The sequence below is a fragment of the Triturus cristatus genome, chromosome 8, assembly GCF_964204655.1.
Source record: "Triturus cristatus chromosome 8, aTriCri1.1, whole genome shotgun sequence".
In the NCBI taxonomy this organism is placed as follows: Eukaryota; Metazoa; Chordata; class Amphibia; order Caudata; family Salamandridae; genus Triturus; species Triturus cristatus.
The window spans coordinates 78414527-78437886 of NC_140591.1; the positions used below are offsets into that span (position 1 = coordinate 78414527).

General features: G+C 49.0%; 1 protein-coding gene across 1 annotated transcript in view; it reads left to right on the plus strand.

The window, feature by feature from the left end:
* FSTL1 (follistatin like 1) overlaps positions 1-23360 on the plus strand; it is a 141971-nt gene that overhangs the window by 64546 nt on the left and 54065 nt on the right. Inside the window, exons 3-5 of the mRNA XM_085621046.1 lie at positions 12671-12775; positions 18325-18454; positions 22533-22565. Coding sequence (XP_085477172.1) covers positions 12671-12775; positions 18325-18454; positions 22533-22565 — 268 coding nt within the window. The remainder of the gene's footprint in view (positions 1-12670; positions 12776-18324; positions 18455-22532; positions 22566-23360) is intronic.

The following is a 23360-nucleotide window of genomic DNA, read 5'->3' on the forward strand; positions in this document are numbered from 1 at the left end:
GCCGTCCTCTGCCGTCCTTGAACGGCCTTAAACGGCCCGCTCTTTGCCCGGTCTTCGCCCCGGTAGTCGCCCCGCGCGCGTCCCGCGTGCGCGTTGTTACAGCAAAATATATGGAAGGGGCAAGTGAAGGGGCGGGAAGAGGACCAGCTGCGGCCGATCAGCGCCGCGCTGCCTGCTGGTCCTCGCAGTCCCGCCTCACGTCCTCTGATGAGATGCTGGCTCGACTTAGCCGCGTTGGTGCTTCCAGGCACTATGGTGTTGGTCCAGCTACACAAGACTGCAAATTGACCTGGCCTGCGAGCGGCACCCGCGGAGCGGGGGCCGCGAGGCGTAGGTCTCAGCAACAGAGGAATGGAAAACAAAGGATCTGCACTCGCTGCACAACAGCTGACGAAGAGAGTCCCAGGCAGCTCGCTCGGCAAGGTGTATTTGACCGGTGGAGGGGCGGGAAGAGGACCAGCTGCGGCCGATCAGCGCCGCGCTGCCTGCTGGTCCTCGCAGTCCCGCCTCACGTCCTCTGATGAGATGCTGGCTCGACTTAGCCGCGTTGGTGCTTCCAGGCACTATGGTGTTGGTCCAGCTACACAAGACTGCAAATTGACCTGGCCTGCGAGCGGCACCCGCGGAGCGGGGGCCGCGAGGCGTAGGTCTCAGCAACAGAGGAATGGAAAACAAAGGATCTGCACTCGCTGCACAACAGCTGACGAAGAGAGTCCCAGGCAGCTCGCTCGGCAAGGTGTATTTGACCGGTGGAGGGGCGGGAAGAGGACCAGCTGCGGCCGATCAGCGCCGCGCTGCCTGCTGGTCCTCGCAGTCCCGCCTCACGTCCTCTGATGAGATGCTGGCTCGACTTAGCCGCGTTGGTGCTTCCAGGCACTATGGTGTTGGTCCAGCTACACAAGACTGCAAATTGACCTGGCCTGCGAGCGGCACCCGCGGAGCGGGGGCCGCGAGGCGTAGGTCTCAGCAACAGAGGAATGGAAAACAAAGGATCTGCACTCGCTGCACAACAGCTGACGAAGAGAGTCCCAGGCAGCTCGCTCGGCAAGGTGTATTTGACCGGTGGAGGGGCGGGAAGAGGACCAGCTGCGGCCGATCAGCGCCGCGCTGCCTGCTGGTCCTCGCAGTCCCGCCTCACGTCCTCTGATGAGATGCTGGCTCGACTTAGCCGCGTTGGTGCTTCCAGGCACTATGGTGTTGGTCCAGCTACACAAGACTGCAAATTGACCTGGCCTGCGAGCGGCACCCGCGGAGCGGGGGCCGCGAGGCGTAGGTCTCAGCAACAGAGGAATGGAAAACAAAGGATCTGCACTCGCTGCACAACAGCTGACGAAGAGAGTCCCAGGCAGCTCGCTCGGCAAGGTGTATTTGACCGGTGGAGGGGCGGGAAGAGGACCAGCTGCGGCCGATCAGCGCCGCGCTGCCTGCTGGTCCTCGCAGTCCCGCCTCACGTCCTCTGATGAGATGCTGGCTCGACTTAGCCGCGTTGGTGCTTCCAGGCACTATGGTGTTGGTCCAGCTACACAAGACTGCAAATTGACCTGGCCTGCGAGCGGCACCCGCGGAGCGGGGGCCGCGAGGCGTAGGTCTCAGCAACAGAGGAATGGAAAACAAAGGATCTGCACTCGCTGCACAACAGCTGACGAAGAGAGTCCCAGGCAGCTCGCTCGGCAAGGTGTATTTGACCGGTGGAGGGGCGGGAAGAGGACCAGCTGCGGCCGATCAGCGCCGCGCTGCCTGCTGGTCCTCGCAGTCCCGCCTCACGTCCTCTGATGAGATGCTGGCTCGACTTAGCCGCGTTGGTGCTTCCAGGCACTATGGTGTTGGTCCAGCTACACAAGACTGCAAATTGACCTGGCCTGCGAGCGGCACCCGCGGAGCGGGGGCCGCGAGGCGTAGGTCTCAGCAACAGAGGAATGGAAAACAAAGGATCTGCACTCGCTGCACAACAGCTGACGAAGAGAGTCCCAGGCAGCTCGCTCGGCAAGGTGTATTTGACCGGTGGAGGGGCGGGAAGAGGACCAGCTGCGGCCGATCAGCGCCGCGCTGCCTGCTGGTCCTCGCAGTCCCGCCTCACGTCCTCTGATGAGATGCTGGCTCGACTTAGCCGCGTTGGTGCTTCCAGGCACTATGGTGTTGGTCCAGCTACACAAGACTGCAAATTGACCTGGCCTGCGAGCGGCTCCCGCGGAGCGGGGGCCGCGAGGCGTAGCAACAGAGGAATGGAAAACAAAGGATCTGCACTCGCTGCACAACAGCTGACGAAGAGAGTCCCTCTGTCTTTATCACCGACTTCTGGTTGTACGGCATGTTTGGATCCCGGGTTCCCTGCTTGTTCACGGGCACTGATTTCCCTGCACGTCCCAGACTCCTGGCCTGCCTGCCCTTCTCTTACCCTTCAGCCTGTTTCCTGGAGTTACATGTGGAAACACTTAGCGCAGATTGCAGCTGAGATCCCGGCCCTCGGGGGGCCTCTGAAATACCTTCATGGCAGCTTCTTGGCAAGCAGTGAACATAGCTTTTTGTTTTTCTTTTGTCTGGCGGGGGCCAGACCCCCACCGGTTCCTAAGCACTGTACTGGGACAGAGGCTCCCTATAGGGCGGGTACCCCGGAATGACTCTGAAATGATGTCACTAAATTGCCAATTGCAGAAAGATTTTAACTGTCACAGGCACAATATAAGAACTGGGGTGCTCTGGGGTTCGTTCGTGCACACCTAACATGAGGCATTGTGCCCAGTGCTTTCTTTGTTAAAAAAAATAAAGTGCCAGAACCACTGCAGCTTGCAACTCCCACCCCCACTGCCATTGTTCCCAAATTACCAAATTCCAGCCCAACACAACTTCTAATCATTGCACTCGTACAAGTGGAACCTTTCGAACCATTCCAGTCCACCCAAAGCTGTAGGGATGGCTTGGATGTGCTAATAATGTTCATTTTTAATATATATTTTATTGTTGAACACGCAGCTGATGATGATGTGGTGAATTGTTATAAGTGTCGGTGTTGAGAATTAAGTGCCGTGCCGAGCACCGGCAAACACCGGCTCTAATTAAGCACTGGTTGTGCTCTAAAGTGTAAATTGTTGCTCCGAGGATTGAGCACGCGCCGTTAGCGCACTCACCTCCAGTGCATGGTTTTTCAGAGCCACATTCTTGCAGTTGGAGTGCTCGCCTCATCTGGCAACAATACCATTTTAGGATTTTTGTTGCAATCTTGCACACTCTTGTGGCCATTAGTTGTAATGCAGTAAAGCAGCTGCGGACAGTCGACTTACTGCTGTAGCATTGTTTCTCGATACCTCCATAAAATCAGTTGTTGGAGCGGTTGTGCTAGCACCGGGTGAGGGGTGCCTTTGCCCCCCTGTACTCAATCAGCAGAAATTCCACTGGTCAGACAAACGTAGGGTCTACGGTTCCTAACAGTGGACATGAACTCTACTAGTCAGACAGACAAGTGCCCAACGAGCAGCAACTCTTCATACTCAAACTACTGGCATCAGCGAGCAGTAACTACTGATAGTAACCAATACACTCCATCTCCCACCAGAAACTACTGATAGTAAACCAATGCTCTCCACTGCCCACCGAGCAGTCACTACTGATAGTAAACGAACACACTCCACTGCCCACTGAGCAGTCACTACTGATAGTAAACCAATGCTCTCCACTGCTCACCGAGCAGTAACTACTGATAGTAAACCAATACACTCCACTGCTCACCGAGCAGTAACTACTGATAGTAAACCAATACACCCCACTGCCCACCAGTAACTGCTGATAGTAAACCAATGCCCTCCACTGCTCACCGAGCAGTAACTACTGATAGTAAACCAATACACCCCACTGCCCACCAGAAACTACTGATAGTAAACCAATGCTCTCCACTGCCCACCAGAAACTACTGATAGTAAACCAATGCTCTTCACTGCCCACCGAGCAGTCACTACTGATAGTAAACGAACACACTCCACTGCCCACTGAGCAGTAATTACTGATAGTAAACCAATGCTCTCCACTGCCCACTGAGCAGTAATTACTGATAGTAAACCAATGCTCTCCACGGCCCACCGAGCAATCGCTACTGGTAGTAAACAAACACACTCCACTGCCCACTGAGCAGTAACTACTGAAGGTAAACCAATACACTCCACTGCTCACCGAGCAGTAACTACTGATAGTAAACCAATACACCCCACTGCCCACCAGTAACTGCTGATAGTAAACCAATGCCCTCCACTGCTCACCGAGCAGTAACTACTGATAGTAAACCAATACACCCCACTGCCCACCAGAAACTACTGATAGTAAACCAATGCTCTCCACTGCCCACCAGAAACTACTGATAGTAAACCAATGCTCTTCACTGCCCACCGAGCAGTCACTACTGATAGTAAACGAACACACTCCACTGCCCACTGAGCAGTAATTACTGATAGTAAACCAATGCTCTCCACTGCCCACTGAGCAGTAATTACTGATAGTAAACCAATGCTCTCCACGGCCCACCGAGCAATCGCTACTGGTAGTAAACAAACACACTCCACTGCCCACTGAGCAGTAACTACTGAAGGTAAACCAATACACTCCACTGCTCACCGAGCAGTAACTACTGATAGTAAACCAATACACCCCACTGCCCACCAGTAACTGCTGATAGTAAACCAATGCCCTCCACTGCTCACCGAGCAGTAACTACTGATAGTAAACCAATACACCCCACTGCCCACCAGAAACTACTGATAGTAAACCAATGCTCTCCACTGCCCACCAGAAACTACTGATAGTAAACCAATGCTCTCCACTGCCCACCGAGCAGTCACTACTGATAGTAAACGAACACACTCCACTGCCCACTGAGCAGTAATTACTGATAGTAAACCAATGCTCTCCACTGCCCACTGAGCAGTAATTACTGATAGTAAACCAATGCTCTCCACTGCCCACCGAGCAATCGCTACTGGTAGTAAACAAACACACTCCACTGCCCACTGAGCAGTAACTACTGAAGGTAAACCAATACACTCCACTGCTCACCGAGCAGTAACTACTGATAGTAAACCAATACACCCCACTGCCCACCAGTAACTGCTGATAGTAAACCAATGCCCTCCACTGCTCACCGAGCAGTAACTACTGATAGTAAACCAATACACCCCACTGCCCACCAGAAACTACTGATAGTAAACCAATGCTCTCCACTGCCCACCAGAAACTACTGATAGTAAACCAATGCTCTCCACTGCCCACCGAGCAGTCACTACTGATAGTAAACGAACACACTCCACTGCCCACTGAGCAGTAATTACTGATAGTAAACCAATGCTCTCCACTGCCCACTGAGCAGTAATTACTGATAGTAAACCAATGCTCTCCACTGCCCACCGAGCAATCGCTACTGGTAGTAAACAAACACACTCCACTGCCCACTGAGCAGTAACTACTGAAGGTAAACCAATACACTCCACTGCTCACCGAGCAGTAACTACTGATAGTAAACCAATACACCCCACTGCCCACCAGTAACTGCTGATAGTAAACCAATGCCCTCCACTGCTCACCGAGCAGTAACTACTGATAGTAAACCAATACACACCACTGCCCACCAGAAACTACTGATAGTAAACCAATGCTCTCCACTGCCCACCAGAAACTACTGATAGTAAACCAATGCTCTCCACTGCCCACCGAGCAGTCACTACTGATAGTAAACAAACACAACCAATGCTCTCCACTGCCCACCGAGCAGTCACTACTGATAGTAAACAAACACACTCCACTGCCCACTGAGCAGTAATTACTGATAGTAAACCAATGCTCTCCACTGCCCACCGAGCAATCGCTACTGGTAGTAAACAAACACACTCCACTGCCCACTGAGCAGTAACTACTGAAGGTAAACCAATACACTCCACTGCTCACCGAGCAGTAACTTCTGATAGTAAACCAATACACCCCACTGCCCACCAGTAACTGCTGATAGTAAACCAATGCCCTCCACTGCTCACCAAGCAGTAACTACTGATAGTAAACCAATACACCCCACTGCCCACCAGAAACTACTGATAGTAAACCAATGCTCTCCACTGCCCACCGAGCAGTTACTACTGATAGTAAACAAACACACTCCACTGCCCACTGAGCAGTAACTACTAATAGTAAACCAATACACTCCACTGCCCACCAGAAACTACTGATAGTAAACCAATGCTCTCCACTGCCCACCGAGCAGTCACTACTGATAGTAAACAAACACACTCCACTGCCCACTGAGCAGTAACTACTAATAGTAAACCAATACACTCCACTGCCCACCAGAAACTACTGATAGTAAACCAATGCTCTCCACTGCCCACCGAGCAGTCACTACTGATAGTAAACGAACACACTCCACTGCCCACTGAGCAGTAACTACTAATAGTAAACCAATACACTCCACTGCCCACCGAGCAGTCACTACTGATAGTAAACCAATGCACTCCACTGCCCACCGAGCAGTCACTACTGATAGTAAACCAATGCTCTCCACTGCCCACCGAGCAGTCACTACTGATAGTAAACGAACACACTCCACTGCCCACTGAGCAGTAACTACTAATAGTAAACCAATACACTCCACTGCCCACCAGAAACTACTGATAGTAAACCAATGCTCCACACTGCCCACCGAGCAGTCACTACTGATAGTAAACAAACACACTCCACTGCCCACTGAGCAGTAACTACTAATAGTAAACCAATACACTGCACTGCCCACCAGTAACTACTGATAGCAAACCAATGCTCCACACTGCCCACCGAGCAGTCACTACTGATAGTAAACAAACACACTCCACTGCCCACTGAGCAGTAACTACTAATAGTAAACCAATACACTCCACTGCCCACCAGAAACTACTGATAGTAAACCAATGCTCTCCACTGCCCACCGAGCAGTCACTACTGATAGTAAACAAACACACTCCACTGCCCACTGAGCAGTAACTACTAATAGTAAACCAATACACTCCACTGCCCACCAGAAACTACTGATAGTAAACAAACACACTCCACTGCCCACTGAGCAGTAACTACTAATAGTAAACCAATACACTCCACTGCCCACCGAGCAGTCACTACTGATAGTAAACCAATGCTCTCCACTGCCCACCGAGCAGTCACTACTGATAGTAAACCAATGCTCTCCACTGCCCACCGAGCAGTCACTACTGATAGTAAACGAACACACTCCACTGCCCACTGAGCAGTAACTACTAATAGTAAACCAATACACTCCACTGCCCACCAGAAACTACTGATAGTAAACCAATGCTCCACACTGCCCACCGAGCAGTCACTACTGATAGTAAACAAACACACTCCACTGCCCACTGAGCAGTAACTACTAATAGTAAACCAATACACTCCACTGCCCACCAGTAACTACTGATAGCAAACCAATGCTCCACACTGCCCACCGAGCAGTCACTACTGATAGTAAACAAACACACTCCACTGCCCACTGAGCAGTAACTACTAATAGTAAACCAATACACTCCACTGCCCACCAGAAACTACTGATAGTAAACAAACACACTCCACTGCCCACTGAGCAGTAACTACTAATAGTAAACCAATACACTCCACTGCCCACCAGTAACTACTGATAGTAAACCAATGCCGCCCAGGAGCAGTCCCTACTGATAGTAAACAAACACACTCCACTGCCCACTGAGCAGTAACTACTGATAGTAAACCAATGCACTCCACTGCCCACCAGTAACTACTGATAGTAAACCAATGCCGCCCATGAGCAGTCCCTACTGATAGTAAACAAACACACTCCACTGCCCACTGAGCAGTAACTACTGATAGTAAACCAATGCACTCCACTGCCCAATGAGCAGTAACTACTGACAGTAACTACTGATAGTAAACCAATGCACTTCACTGCCCACTGAGCAATCGCTACTGGTAGTAAACACATACACTCCACTGCCCACTGAGCAGTAACTACTGAAGGTAAACCAATACACTCCACTGCCCACCGAGCAGCAACTACTGATAGTAAACCAATACACTCCACTGCCCACTGAGCAGTAACTATTGATAGTAAACCAATACACTCCACTGCTCACCGAACAGTAACTACTGATAGTAAACCAATACACCCCACTGCCCACCAGTAACTGCTGATAGTAAATCAATGCCCTCCACTGCCCACCGAGCAGTCACTACTGATAGTAAACGAACACACTCCACTGCCCACCGAGCAGTAACTACTGATAGTAAACCAATACACTCCACTGTCACCGAGCAGTAACTACTGATAGTAAACCAATACATTCCACTGCCCACCGAGCAGTAACTACTGATAGTAAACTAATACATCATACTGCCCACCGAGCAGCAACTACTGATAGTAAACCAATTCACTCCACTGTCACCGAGCAGTAACTACTGATAGTAAACCAATACACTCCACTGTCACCAAGCAGTAACTACTGATAGTAAACCAATACACTCCACTACCCACCGAGCAGAAACTACTGATAGTAAACCAATACATCATACTGCCCACCGAGCAGCAACTACTGATAGTAAACCAATACACTCCACTGTCACCGAGCAGTAACTACTGATAGTAAACCAATACATTCCATTGCCCACCGAGCAGTAACTGATTCTAAACTAATGCCCTCCTCTGCCCAATGAGCACACACTCTCCTTCTGACGTGTGGATGCCTCACTGCTCTGCTGGTAATACACCTGTTGCTATACGTGGACGTCTGCAGTAGTTCCTCCTACTGTAACTACCGCCAAGGTCTGAGGAACTCACTCCTCAAACATTCATCGTTAGAGCTTTTTTTTATCTCCAACACTCTGGACTGGCCGTCAGAGGACAGACCCGCATACCCTGCCCCAGCCTGACAGCGAGAAACTGAAACTGAAGGGCCGTTTCATCTTCTTTGTTGAAAATACTTCCCAAGAAATATGAGGAAGAAATATTGCAGCAGGATATGAAAGCAGCAGCTCTGGCTGCTGGAAATGTTAGATTTGGGCATCCGGATACAGAAGAGTAAAAACATACTCCTAATGATGGGTTGTACAACAAATGCAAAAAGAACAATTGATGGACAGATTGTAGAACAATGTCATACACTCACCCCAGTACAGAGATCTGGGCCTAAAGCCATCATTTTTATGCTCCCCATGCCATTCCAGTTTGAACCCAGCCATATGCAAATCAGTCTTGACCCTGCGCCCAATGGGAACAGTCCAGCCCAAACTGCCAAGTCAGGTCCTTCCTGGACTGGAAACAAGCATCCTAGGACCGGTTTCGGGTTTTCACTCGTCATCAGCCAGGATAGCTTGACTCCAGTGGCATGGAGAGCACAGGACCCACGTCTGGCCATACCCGTCCCACTTGGGTGACAAATGCAAAAAGAACAATTGATGGACAGAATACAGAACAATGTCATACATTCACCCCAGTACAGAGATCTGGGCCTAAAACCATTGTTTTTTTTACTCCCCATGCCATTCCAGTTTGAACCCAGCCATATGCAAATCAGTCTTGACCCTGCAGCCAAATAAACAGTTCAGCCCAAACTGCCAAGCCAGGTCCTCCCTAGACTGGAAACAAGCATCTTAGGACCGGTTTTGGGTTTTCACCCCTCATCAGCCAGGATAGCTTGACTCCAGTGGCATGGGGAGCACGGGACCCAAGTCTGGGCATACCTGTCCCACTCGGAGTGACAAATGCAAAAAGAACAATTGATGGACAGAATGCAAAACAATGTCATACATTCACCCCAGTACAGAGATATGGGCCTAAATCCATCGTTTTTTTGCTCCCCATGCCATTCCAGTTTGAATCCAGCCACATGCAAATCAGTCTTGACCCTGTGCCTCATGGGAACAGTCCAGCCCGAACTGCCAAGCCAGGTCCTCCCTGGACTGGAAAAAAGCATCCTAGGACCGGTTTTGGGGTTTCACCCTTCATCAGCCAGGATTGCTTGACTCCAGTGGCATGGAGAGCATGGGACCCACATCTGTTTGCGTACCACCCTAAGTGGGATGGGTATGCCCAGATGTGGCTCCCTTGCTCACTGTGCCACTGGATTCAAGCTAGCCTGTCTGATGAAGGGTAATACCCAGAAACCGCTTGATTCCGGTCCAGGGAGGACCTGGCCTGGCAGTTCGGGCTGGACTGTTCCCATGAGGCACAGGGTCAAGACTGATTTACATATGGCTAGGTCTAAACTGGGGTGGCATGGTGAGCAAAAGAACGATGGATTTAACCCAGATCTCTTGACTGGGGAGTGAATGTATGATTTATTCAGCATTCCGTCCATCATTTGTTTGCGTAGCATGGGTTGTACAACAAGGCCAGAGGTTGTCGCGCCAATACAGTTCATTTAAATTTTGGATCCAATGCTGCCATTTTGTGTATTTCACTTACCTTTAAAAGTGTTCATTATTGATTCACTGCCGTATACTGGATATATATAGCCCTTTATACTGCACTTCTGCAAAGAATAAAGGTTACCAGTATCCAATTTTAATGCCACTCGGTGCGACCTCGGATTTTCCCGGACAGTCCCGGTTTTTCTGCAGCTGTCCCGGCAGATTTCAGGAAATTTAGCTCCTGTTCCAGTTTTTAGAGAGGGATGAATGAAAATGACAGGAGGTGCTTTTTTATGTTTTACAAAGCAGTGATGGTTATCAGTTGTTTCAAGAAAGCAATTTAATTAACAGGCAAGCTACTGGGTTTAAAAAATTGCATTTTATATATGTTCCAACGGCCTGTTCTGTAATTCTCTGCAGAGGAGCGCTGTCATTCTGTCCACTCGCTTGAAGTAAAATTGTAGTCCTTCTTCTATTTTGTTGAAATGTCCCGGTTTTTGGCTTTAAAGTTCTGGTCACCCTATCTTGGCTGGAGTCCAACTTGTGATCTGTGATTAAAAGCAGAAATAATGACTATTTTTAAATGTACGCGTAACTACGTCCCATTGATGTTAATATTAAGTAGGTGTAACCCCTTACAGCCTTAATTTACCTCATCACACAAGACAACACGGGGCGCGGAATAGAATAAAGACAGCGAGCTCTCTGGGTCAAAATGAGCCGTCCCCTCTGTGGGAGTCCTTTGCGCGTAGGCGCGGGATGTAAGCCGAGGGACATTTGCAGACAGAGGTCTTCCCCAAAATCTAATTCTTGGAACCATACTAATCATGGTGTGCATTTGAACATGTCCTCCAGAGGGCAGTGTAGCACCGGGAACGAATAGTCCCCAAGCACATCTCATTTAGAGGCCCTATGCTGCTAGTCCTCGCATGTAGCATGGCTGCGGAGACTGGCATCATGGGTGACTGCAGCCTCTGTAAATTAACAGGAGTAGCCACGCAGTGCGGATGGCTCAAGCGTCCAATCCGCGCCCGCCTTTTCAGGACCAGTCCATGAACGAGGCAGAGGGGAGAATTGAAACAAAGCAATGGAAGACGGGCCACTGCAGTACTAATCCTGTTGGGATGCTGCTGAAGCTTGCACAGCGCCTCGATGGTTAAGCACACCTCCTTCCTTACCTTTACTTCTGTCCACCTTAACTGCTCAAGCCGATCCATTCCATTGACACGCCGTTTACTCCACCCCATTTCATTGACATAATCTCCACTTTGTTCCCTTCCCTATCACCACACTTTACCATAATCTAATAAAATTACATTCAATTTATTTTATACGACACCGTACCACAACCTGAAGTGAATCAAATGTTACTTTTTATGCATTTAATATAAACAATAAGTTACCTAACTCTATCCCTAACTATGACACTAAATGAAACCAGTATAAATAATTATTATATTAAGGTAATAATAATTCTAACTCTAACCCTACTTTAAATTCATTTAATTGCATTTAAACACACCTCTGTTGCATCCCTAGTGTTGGTCTCAACGCTATAATTAATTCAATTTAAATAACTGGAATCAAATGAAATACTCATATATTGCATTCAATTGATGAACAGCTGTTGTTGTGCTCATACTTAAATTAGTCAGACAGCGCCACCATGTGGCAGACAGTCATAAGCGCCGGTGATGGCAATTAAGTGGCAGTGCCCAGCATCGTAAACCTGCAGCTCAAATTAAGCACTGCAGACACTAAGTTGTATGTGTATGCAGGGAACACCCACGCCTCACCCATGGAACGCCTCCTTGGGGAAGAGTAACGCAACGCAGCGAATAGCGATGCATTCCGTTCCTCTAGATTTATTAAGTTGCGCAGGGCCATATGAGGTGTTCTTGCGTGGCTTGATAAATCTGACTCAGTAGCTGTGTAGCTCTTGCGCCCCCTTTAGTGACGCAAAGCCAACACATCTCATTGATAAATCTGACCCTAAGACCATCACCAGGAGGACCCCAGAGAAGTGATGTACAATGAATGCCCTGGACGGGTTGACGTGTTGTCTACGGCCTCCCTCCACCTCCCACAATCTACGAAGTGATTCTGCCGCAGCTCTAGAGTGCCTTAAGTTTCTGTTATTTTTGTGGGTCAGGTACAAGGCCCTTCTTAGCTTTGGACGTTATCAAGCCGAGGGTTGTAAAGAATAGCCTGCATTGTAACAAAGCTCTGAGACATTGTCACCGTGCGTAAACTCATCGCTGTTGGTTTTGTTTACTTTCAGGAGGAGCCGAAGAGCAAGTCCAAAGTCTGTGCCAACGTGTTCTGTGGCGCTGGGCGGGAGTGTGCTGTGACGGAGAAGGGCGACCCCACCTGCCTGTGCATCGAGGTAGGTACCACAGAAGTACCAAGGGAACGGATGGAGGGAGAAAGCAGCCTGTGTAAGAAACCCTTGTCGACACCACTTCCGTGTTTACTGTCAGGCAGCCATGTGTCTGTATCCTCCCTCTGTGAGAAGCAGCATAGTTCTAAGCAGGGCCTAGTCAACCCCAGAAGCCTCCATGAGATCTCTGTTCTTGGTTTAGCCAAAAACCTCTGTTATCTGATTGGGCACACATGGGGAGGCGGAGGCAGACCGTGTGGCGTAGGAAGGCGGGTGCGGTGGGTGCGGGCCGCCCCGGGTATCATCACTGAAGGGGTGACAAAATGGCAAAAATATGTGTTTTAAACATATATTTTTGCCAATTTGTCAAGCCGGGGGTGACAAGAAATTTTTCGCACCGGGTACCACCTGACCTTGCTACGCCACTGCAGACCTTCCTACCTAACCAACACTGGACATACCCGTCAAGTGTCCCTACAATGTCTACGCATGAGCATCAGGTTCACGTATTGCACTCGCGACTGCCACCCAGTGGTTGGAGTGGATTGACTTGTTGATGCTACAGAAGAACGCGTTGCATTCAGGGCCCTGGGGTTCACAGTTACAGTTCAGCCACATCTCATGTATGTGTAGCAAACCTTTACGCCCCTCTCCAGTGCTCTTGGAATGTCAGAACGTTGCCATGATTGGGGGGGGGGGGGCAGAGAGAGGGGACTCGGCTCTTTGCTCCATCTGTGAGGCATTTCTCTTCAGAGAATGGAAGGGTGGGTCCTTTTTGCTGTGGTCACCGACCTCGCACCCTTCTTCTAGACACCTTTGGGCGTGTGCAAACGACCCCACTAGTGGTACAACCCTGGAGGGTACAAGGTGTATCGCCTTAGTGGTGGAAGGCATTCTGGCAGCAAACAATATATATGGTTTGGGTGGATACCATGTGGGGAATGTGGTAAGAGATATTGTTAAAAGGTGTGACTGCTGTAGAAATAGTTCATTACATGGTGGAGTGCCCTGGTGGTCGTGGTATGCTCTGCAGGATTGTGGGTAGCTGCAGTGGCGTAGTGTGGGCGGTGTCACAAGGGTAGCTGCCCTGTGCGCAAAATTCTTAGGGGCGCAACATTTTAAAAGAAAAGTGGAAGGCTACTTGCCTTGCCCAGTGCGTTGGCAACCCACGCTACACCGCTGTGTAGCAGTATATGTGGGCATTTTGGAGGCTTACAGAATGTGTGGACGTGATGTTGCAAGTCGTTGTGTGTTGTATGAAGTAGGTGGTTGTGTGTGAGAAGGGTGTTGGAAGATGATACACATGAAAGATGGCCATCTCATCGGTGATGGTCGGCTTAACATGGGGCTGTCGGGCAATAAATATGAGGTGTGTGTGGTTGTAATGGTGGGCATTGTGGGCTAGCCTTTTAGGTGGCATGCATCTCATTGGTCGATGTGTCTTGGTGGTAGCAGACAGAGAATATATTAGCTACGGTTTTGGCCATTAATATAGATACCTCTATGTGTAGTGGTGGTGAGTGGGCCTTTGGTGGTTGTGGGTAATGTGTTGGATATTGTGAATAGAATCAGTGGTGGCAGCCAGTACATACTGTTGTGACTGTGGTGTTGGTAGGCATGCATCTGTGTTTTGTGGTGGTATCAGGTGTGGTTATTTTATGCAGTATGCTTGTATGGACTAGTGTGCCGGTTGTGTTGTGTATTGTGTTGATGGTAGCAGCCTTTGTGTATGAGTTGTATAAGATGCTGTGGCTATCTCAATGGCACATAGTATGAATGCAGAGGGTATGTATGCTTTTTGTGATTGTGTATATATGTTTTGATGGCAATGACAGAGAGCATACATGAAAGTGGCCATGTTTGTGGTGCAGGAGGGGATATGTTGCTGTGGATTCGAGGGTGACAGACTGCAGCAGCGGGTATCCTTCTGGCAGTTGTGGTTTTTGCAGGTTGGTGACTGACTTAAGGTCATTGTGCTGTTGGTTATAGCTATGGGTCTGTTTAGTGGTGGCAGGGATTACGGATGTCAGTGGCTGTACTGAAGGTGGCGGATGCGCATAAGAGCACAGATGCACTTAGAGTGCCCTCTTGAGAGGTATTCGAGGTGTGAGGGTGTATGAGGGACGCAGGGCTCAGTACTCTGGACCCATCAGACAGTGTAAATGTATGTCTCATTTGCGCTTGCAAAGTAATTCTCGATAAATAGATCACTAAATGTGCTGCATTGAGCCGTCTCCAAAAATGGAATTAGATGTTGTTGTAAACAGACCTCTCCAGTCCAGGAGTTCTGCTCTTCCTCCAAGTGTATGTGTGCGCAGACGATAGCAGCAGAGCAGCCCCAGGCCAGCCGGCAGCTCTTCAATGACAGTGAAACCATGGCAACGGGACCTCTGATGTCACTGCTCCTTGAAGCTTCCTGGCATAACGTGAACTACAAGAGATATCCTCTAAAAGACCACACAGCCTCCAGCCAAGGAATCGGTTTCTCTTTTACAGCTGAGAGTAAAGGCTAAGTTGAGAGAGTGGTTTTCACTTTGAGGCGGCCAGGTGCCAATGGTACTTCTTTCCTCATAAAAGACTCTAAAGTATTTACAACATGGGACTCTCTCTACGGGCCCGATTCACAGAACTAACTTAAGACAAAATCCTAAACTTACTACTTTTGGTATTCACAGAAGTTAGGATTTTGTCTGAAGTATGTCTTAAGACAAACTTAAGACAGACTTAAGACAGACTTAAGACAGACTTAAGACAGAATTAAGACAGACTTAAGACAAACTTAAGACAGACTTAAGACAGACTTAAGACAGACTTAAGTTAGGATTTTGTCTTAAGTTTGTCTTAAGTCTGTCTAAGTTTGTCTTAAGTCTGTCTTAAATCTGTCTTAAGTCTGTCTTAAGTTTGTCTTAAGTTTGTCTTAAGACAAAATCCTAACTTCTGTGAATACCAAAAGTAGTAAGTTTAGGATTTTGCCTTAAGTTAGTTCTGTGAATCGGCCCCTACATTTTTGCCATTTAAATACCAGTTCTCTAAAATGTACTACCTTGGTTTTCTCAGACCTTTTGTTACCACAGTTTAAAAGATACAGTCCTAATATAAGCAGTGGCTGTTATGAACTGGCATCAAAGAGCTGCATGCAAACTGCATAAAATAGGTTAGGAAGTTATGTCCTCCCCCCCCCCCCCCCCCAATCTTTTGTTATCTACTCCCAATGTTGCTAAAAAAGGATTCATTTGGGTAGATATACATTCATATTAGTAAAGCCATCCTTTACCAATGCTTTAAAACCATTGAAATGTATGTGAGACAGAGGCTATGGAGAGATGTGGAGGACTTTTGCCGGGTGGTAGTAAGGGCATCCTAGAAGGAGGGAATATGCCTGTTTTTCCCGCAGCCTTTCACCCCGCATGTTGTTACGACCGCATTGTAACAACGCATACCATTACCCCGCAAGTCGTAACAACGACTTGCAGAGGGGGTCGCTGGATGTTGGAATAGTATAATTTACTCTTCCAACTCCAGTCTGTGCGGACAGTAGGGAAGGTGTTGGATTTGAAATCCAACATCTTCTTCCCCCTCTGCAAGTTGTTGTTACGACTTGCGGGGTAATGGTATGCGTTGAAACAACGCAGTCGTGGTAACGTCTGCATTGTATCAACATGCGGGGTGACGGTTTCGTGGTGAAGGTTGTTTACCAGAAGGAGGTCATGGGTAGGGGTGCCAAAAACTATTGTAGCACCAGGCGCCACCACTGCTAAAGCTGACCCTGAGCAGACACCAATATTTTGACCAATTATAGACCCATTTCCTTGCTTTCTGACCTGGCCAAAATGTTGGAAAGGCTAGTAAATGCACAACTGGTTGACTGCCTTGGGGGTTCAAACTTCTACATTCCTTTCAATCAGGTCAGTCTTTCTTGAAGTCAATAAAGATCATTTTTGATTATGGTAATAATGTTGTTCTAATTATTCTCGATTTGTCGGCTGCGTTTGATACTGTGTCACATGCTTTATTACTACAGCGCCTTGCCAACATCGAATTTTGTGACCATGCTTGGCCATGGTTTCAATCTTTTTTTGGAGATAGGAAAAAGGCAGTCACAATTGGTCATGGTATGTCAGGAGAAACTTTATTAAAGTATGGGATCTGCAGCGTTCATCCCCTAGTCAACTTTATTTAACATTTATATGGCTCCACTGATTGCCTTTAATTGAATCTTTTGGAATCACCAATTCCTCATGTGCAGATGATACTCAATCGATCCTGTCTTTAGATAAAAATTGGCTGTGAACTGATTTTTAAGAATGGCCTTACTCAAGGTATTAGTTGGATGGAATTTAATCATCTGAAGTGCATCATGGAGAAAGCAGAAATTCTCCTCTTTGGGAAGAAAAACACGTTCTCCACCTTAGATTGGTGACCTGTCCGGCCTGCCAGCCCTCCCCTTCCCGCTGCTGTGATAAGGAACCATAGGGTGAAATTTGACAGTATTTATCTTTCCATCCACACACCTTGGCCGTGTCTGGAACTAGCTGACAGGAAGACTGTAGTTCATCCTTTATTTACTTCTATAGTACTCATAGAATTTTAAGATCTAAACTTCTTCGGATCCCCAACTTCAAATTGATTACCAGAGGGGACAGATCATTCTCTGTCCTAGGAGCTAAGGCCTGGAATCGGCTCCCCATTTCCCTGTGAAAAATCTAAAATGAGGTCACTTTCAGAAATTGTAAAGGGCGAACTACTCACCCTTACAGGTCTCTAGGCGCTGGGGGCCGTCGTGGAAATGAAGTGAGCTATTGCCCAGAGTCACATGGTGCTGAGCTGCCGCCAAAGCCAGGGATTGAACTGTGAACCCTGTGCTCCGAAGTCAGCTGCCCTGGCTGCTGCACCACACCTAGTCAACCACTAGATGGCATGATATTGCAGAAAATGCTGTAACTGATGTCTAGATCTAAAACTATTGTACATTTTTTTCAACTGTCTATATCTGTGGTAAATATAGGGAAATGACTTCTGATGGGTATTTTAGTTACAGCGATGAGCGTGGCAAATTATTGGGAGCCTGAATAATTTAAGCTTCCCTGATACATTTTGGAACATCCTGATTTTGCCAAACTGCCTGACATCCCCTACTGCTGGTGACAGGGTTCAGTAAACAGAATGGTGTTTGTTCCTGTCAATTTTGGTGGAATAAAATGGAATTTCAGATCACAGCAATGATAAGAGCCAATGTCAAAACGTGGCCCCTGCAGTGTGAGTTCAGCTTTGGTGCAAGTATTTTCTAAGCCTCATTTTGCCATTCATGCGCTTCACTTCTCTTAACAAGCCGTTTGGAGACCATTAATAATAATCTGGCGCCCTCTTCTGGCCACTTGTGGTGGTGCCGTAAGTCATCATGTTACATCTGCCTTGATGCATCACTGACTCATCTGGATGTGGGGAAAACTGTTGAAAGGGCTGTGACAGGTGAATGCATAGTATCTGAGCCAGAAGCCCCTTTTAAAGAATTCTGAGCAGGCATCAGTTGAGCATATTTCTTTTTCTTTGTTCAGAAATGCAAACCACACAAGAGGCCTGTGTGTGGCAGCAACGCCAAAACCTACCACAACCACTGCGAGCTGCACCGTGATGCCTGCCTGACTGGCACCAAGATCCAGGTGGACTACGATGGTCACTGCAAAGGTGAGATGGCCTGCGTTTGGCTGCTGTTTATGGCCTGGGGATGTCACCAGGGTAATATGTTAAAACAAAGCTGTTTCCGTTGTCAAAATCCTCTTCTCACTGGCCCCTGAGGGTAAGTGAGGCCTGGCCTGGCAGGGTGGAGGGCTGGATGCAAGAGAACTAGCTGTTCATGGCATGAGTAGCTGTAGATACACATGCTATGTATACTCCTACCATCTAGTGTTGGGTTCGGACATGTACAACTTGTTTTATTCTATGAAAAAGTTTTGAGTCACGAGGTATGGTGACTCCTCCCTTAGGTAGTATTGCACATGAACATCGGCTCCATCTTTAGATTGTGTTTTTCCTCCTTTGGACGTGCTGTGTGCTCATGTGGCAACATTTTGTCATCTCCTCTGCCCTGGGGTTTAACGGAAGTCTGTGGGAAAGGCTCACTCCAGCTTCAGTCACTCAGTGGAGCAGTGTTTGTAGGTACTCAGGGACCTACTGCAGAGTGGGGCAGGACAGCGGGGTAACAACCTGAGAGTAGCTCACCAGACCTCAGTCTCCGTGCTGCCAGCATGGACGTCCATACCTAAGTACAAAGTTAGCCCAAAGGGACCTCACTTACCTGATGAGGTAAGAGGTCAAGAAGAGGGTTGACCCGGGGTCCTCCTGTAACACCTCATCAGTAGACAGGGGGAGGTGAGGGACAGGGTCAACAACAGACAGTAAATGGTCCTCTTCCTGTTTATTCAGTGCCCTGTTTACTTTCTGTTCTTGCTGCTGCCTTCATGGCTTCTGAGGCTAGGGAGACCTAGGTGAGTGCCCGGGGTACCGATGGGCACTCTAGAGGAAGCAGCTGCTGCCACTGCTGGCCCTTGCTTGACTTCCAGGGCTGGCAGATGCCCTCTGGGGCTTCTAGCTCGATGTCCTCTGTGACAGCAGTTGAATCTCAGTGCTGACGGGCACCCGTGAGCGGCTGGCGAGCGATTCTCACTGCGGACAAACACCCTGGTGCGACTGACAGTGGGTGTCTGGTGCAGAGAAACTGCACTGCTGCTGATCTCAGGAGATGCTCACTTTAGGCAGACACCCTGGCGTGGCTGACAATAGGTGTCCAGTGCAGACAGACTGCAGCGCAGCTGATTTCAGGGGATTCTCGCTGCAGACACCCTGGCGCGGCTGCCAGTGGGTGTCTGGTGCAGACAAACTGCACTGCTGCTGATCTCACTTTAGTCAGACACCCTGGCGCGGCTGCCAGTGGGTGTCCAGTGCAGACAGACTGCAGCGCAGCAGATTTCAGGGGATTCTCGCTGCAGACACCCTGGCGTGGCTGACAATAGGTGTCCAGTGCAGACAGACTGCAGCGCAGCAGATTTCAGGGGATTCTCGCTGCAGACACCCTGGCACGACTGCCAGTGGGTGTCAGATGCAGACAGACTTTACTGCGGCAGATTTCAGGGGATTCTCGCTGCAGATACCCTGGCGTGGCTGACAATAGGTGTCCAGTGCAGACAGACTGCAGCGCAGCTGATTTCATGGGATTCTCGCTGCAGACAGACACACTGGCACGACTGCCAGTGGGTGTCAGATGCAGACAGACTTTACTGCGGCAGATTTCAGGGGATTCTCGCTGCAGACAGACACACTGGCACGGCTGCCAGTGGGTGTCTGGTGCAGACAGACTGTACTGCAGCAGATTTCAGGGGATTCTCGCTGCAGACAGACACACTGGCGCGGCTGCCACTGGGTGTCTGGTGCAGACAGACTGTACTGCAGCATATTTCAGGGGATTCTCGCTGCAGACACCCTGGCACGGCTGCCAGTGGGTGTCCAGTGCAGACAGACTGCAGCGCAGCTGATTTCAGGGGATTCTCGCTGCAGACAGACACACTGGCGCGGCTGCCAGTGGGTGTCTGGTGCAGACAGACTGCACTGCAGCAGATTTCAGGGGATTCTCGCTGCAGACAGACACACTGGCAGGGCTGCCAGTGGGTGTCCAGTGCAGACAGACTGCAGCGCAGCTGATTTCAGGCGATTCTCGCTGCAGACAGACACACTGGCGCGGCTGACAGTGGGATCCTGGTGCAGACAGACTGCACTGCAGCAGATTTCAGGGGAGTCTCGCTGCAGACAGACACACTGACGCGGCTGACAGTGGGATCCTGGTGCAGACAGACCCCACTGCAGCTGGTTACATAGACCCCCAGAGCAGACAGACACAGTGATGGCTGCTCAGGGTCGATTTCTTCAGTGTAGTGAGTGATCACTTGTGATCTTTCAGTGAAGTGCAGCTAAAATGTTGTGCCAAAATTGCACCAAGTGAGAGTGTGACGTGAGTGCGACGACCCGTTCAAATGAGTCTGAGAGTCACCAAGGGGAGAAAAATGTGAAAACAGAGAGCAGAGCTTCATTTTACAATCTCAGACAGCAGAGCTCGAGCTTTCAGACTCAGACTGCAGAGCTCAGACTCCCAGGCTGAGACAGCAGAGAGTGCTTTTAGAGGCTCAGACAGGGCTTGATCCAGCAGGCTGAGCCAGCATCTCTTAGATATGGCGAGGATGCGGCCTTACGCCTAGAGTGGTCGACCTCCACGCTAGGGAACAAGGTTTGAGTCCCGGTAGGGACGCTCAACATCCTGTGATTCTGGGCAAATCACTTAATCTCTCTGTGCCTAACAAAAATGTATGTGTCTGTCTGTAATGCAACTGGTGCTCATGTAAAGTGCTCTGATACCTTCGGACCAAGTTCGCGCTATATAAAACTCCGGAGAAAACAAAAACGTACGTGCTCCGACAGCAGGAGCGCACGCTTCCAATTTCAGACACCAAACGTTGAGCTTCTAGTTTCAGACAGCAGAGACAGAGCATACAGGCTCAGACAGCAGAGCTTGATCTTACAGGCTCAGACAGGAGAGCTTGATCTTACCGGCTCAGACAGCATTCTTGGTCTTACAGGCTGAGACAGCAGACTTGGTCTTACAGGCTCAGATAAGAGACCTCGATCTTACAGGCTGAGACGGTAGACTTGGTCTTACAGGCTCAGACAGCAGAGCTCGATCTTATGGGCTCAGACAGCAAAGCTGGATGTTACAGGCTTAGACTGCAGAGCTCGATCTTATGCGCTTAGACAGCGGAGCTCGAGCTTACGGGCTCAGACAGCAGAGCTTGATCTTACAGGCTCAGACAGCGGAGCTCGATCTTACAGGCTCAGACAGCGGAGCTCGATCTTACAGGCTCAGACAGCAAAGCTCGATCTTACAGGCTGAGACTGCAGAGCTCAGACAGCATTGGTTGAGCTTTGAGACTCAGACAGGAGAGCTTGATCTTACAAGAGACAGCAGAGATTGAGCATAGAGGCTCAGACAGCAGAGCCTAGTTTACAGGCTCAGACAGCAGAGTTTAGCTTACAGGCTCAGATCTCACACTGCTGTAATAGGCAGTGATTGGTAATTCATGAAGAACCATCAATGTAGTTCTTTAAATATCTACGGGTGATTCATGAAAGAGCTTCTACAGCAGCCAGAAGATGACTAGTGTGCTGAAGGAGAGGGTGCCCCAGCACCAGGGAGTAGTGTCAGCAAAAGACGGTCAGTTCTCTACCCGCAGTAATGTTGCTTTTCATTTTGGCCCTTTGTGTATTTAAAAAGCGTAAAAGGCAGTTGGGTTTTTTGGTTGGTGATTGTACTGGAACCGATGCTGGAGTCAGTTTTTGCAACATGGCAGCCGGTGATTATTGATGAGAATATCAGCAACTGGGTGGCCGACGAAGGCTGTCCATAGTCCCTCAGCGGTTATGGATACCGTGCACAGAGCTCTCACGTCTCCTGGTTTCGTGCACGAGTCCCTCATTGAGTCTGCTTATTCTGGTCCTCATAGTCCTACAACTATACGGAGGCCTACCAGAGCCAGGCCGCAAGGACCAAAGTCTGGACCGTATGAGCTACGCACATGGAATCTGTATACTGAGAGCTCTGTGACCAAGGGCGCTGTGTACAGAGATGTGATGGAAGTGATGCGAAACATGAAATGTATGCTATTGGTATTGTGGGCCTTCCGCACTTCTGAATTTATAATTGTCATCTTTTTAATTACAGAGAAGACATCCGACAAGCCAGTGGCCACCCCAGGTGAGAAGCGCACACATGTACAAACATGTGCTAACCACAGTAGTAAACTGCATGATTTCTACATATGTGTAAAGTTCAAAGGGCCATCACCCGCCACAGGAACATGAAAGTAACATATAACCCATTTCCGATCCATGACCTCTGTAGATAAGGGCAAAATGTGCAACTGACACACGCAAGTCTTTGTACAACCACAGTCCTGTCATCTCTACTGTCCAGCTAGAAGTGACAGCCGTCATCACACACAATGCATGAGACTAACAAGGCAATAGTCTCTGTCCCACATGTCACTAAACACAGCCAAAACATACCAACTTCACTGTCGCAGTCCACGCACTTGTAACTGGCTCTTTTGCAGCATGAATCCTTTTCTGAATTCACATGCTGTACATTATTCCGCCATCTAGTGGTTGGGTCCAGAAATTTTCATTTGCCCTCTTTTTACTTTTTTGTGCTACTGGCCGTCATATGTGGACATTTGGTGCTATGCCCGTTCTCTTGTGACGTCAGACGTGCACCCCAGAAGCATCTGAGCGTGGTCACCATCGTCAGATTCTTCTTTCCGCCATTGGGTCTGGAAGCATCAACCAAAGCACGCAGACACCAAAGAACAGAGCCAGAACTTCGACTAATCGTCGAGGACAGAGAGTGAAGATCTGCGGAAGAAAAAAGGACAAAGAACCAAAAAACACTAACTCTGAAATAGGGCCAACACGTGGTAGGGCGACCACACAGTCGGAGAATGCACCACCAGCACTGTGAACTCACTGATGCAAACACACCCTTCAGGTTCTG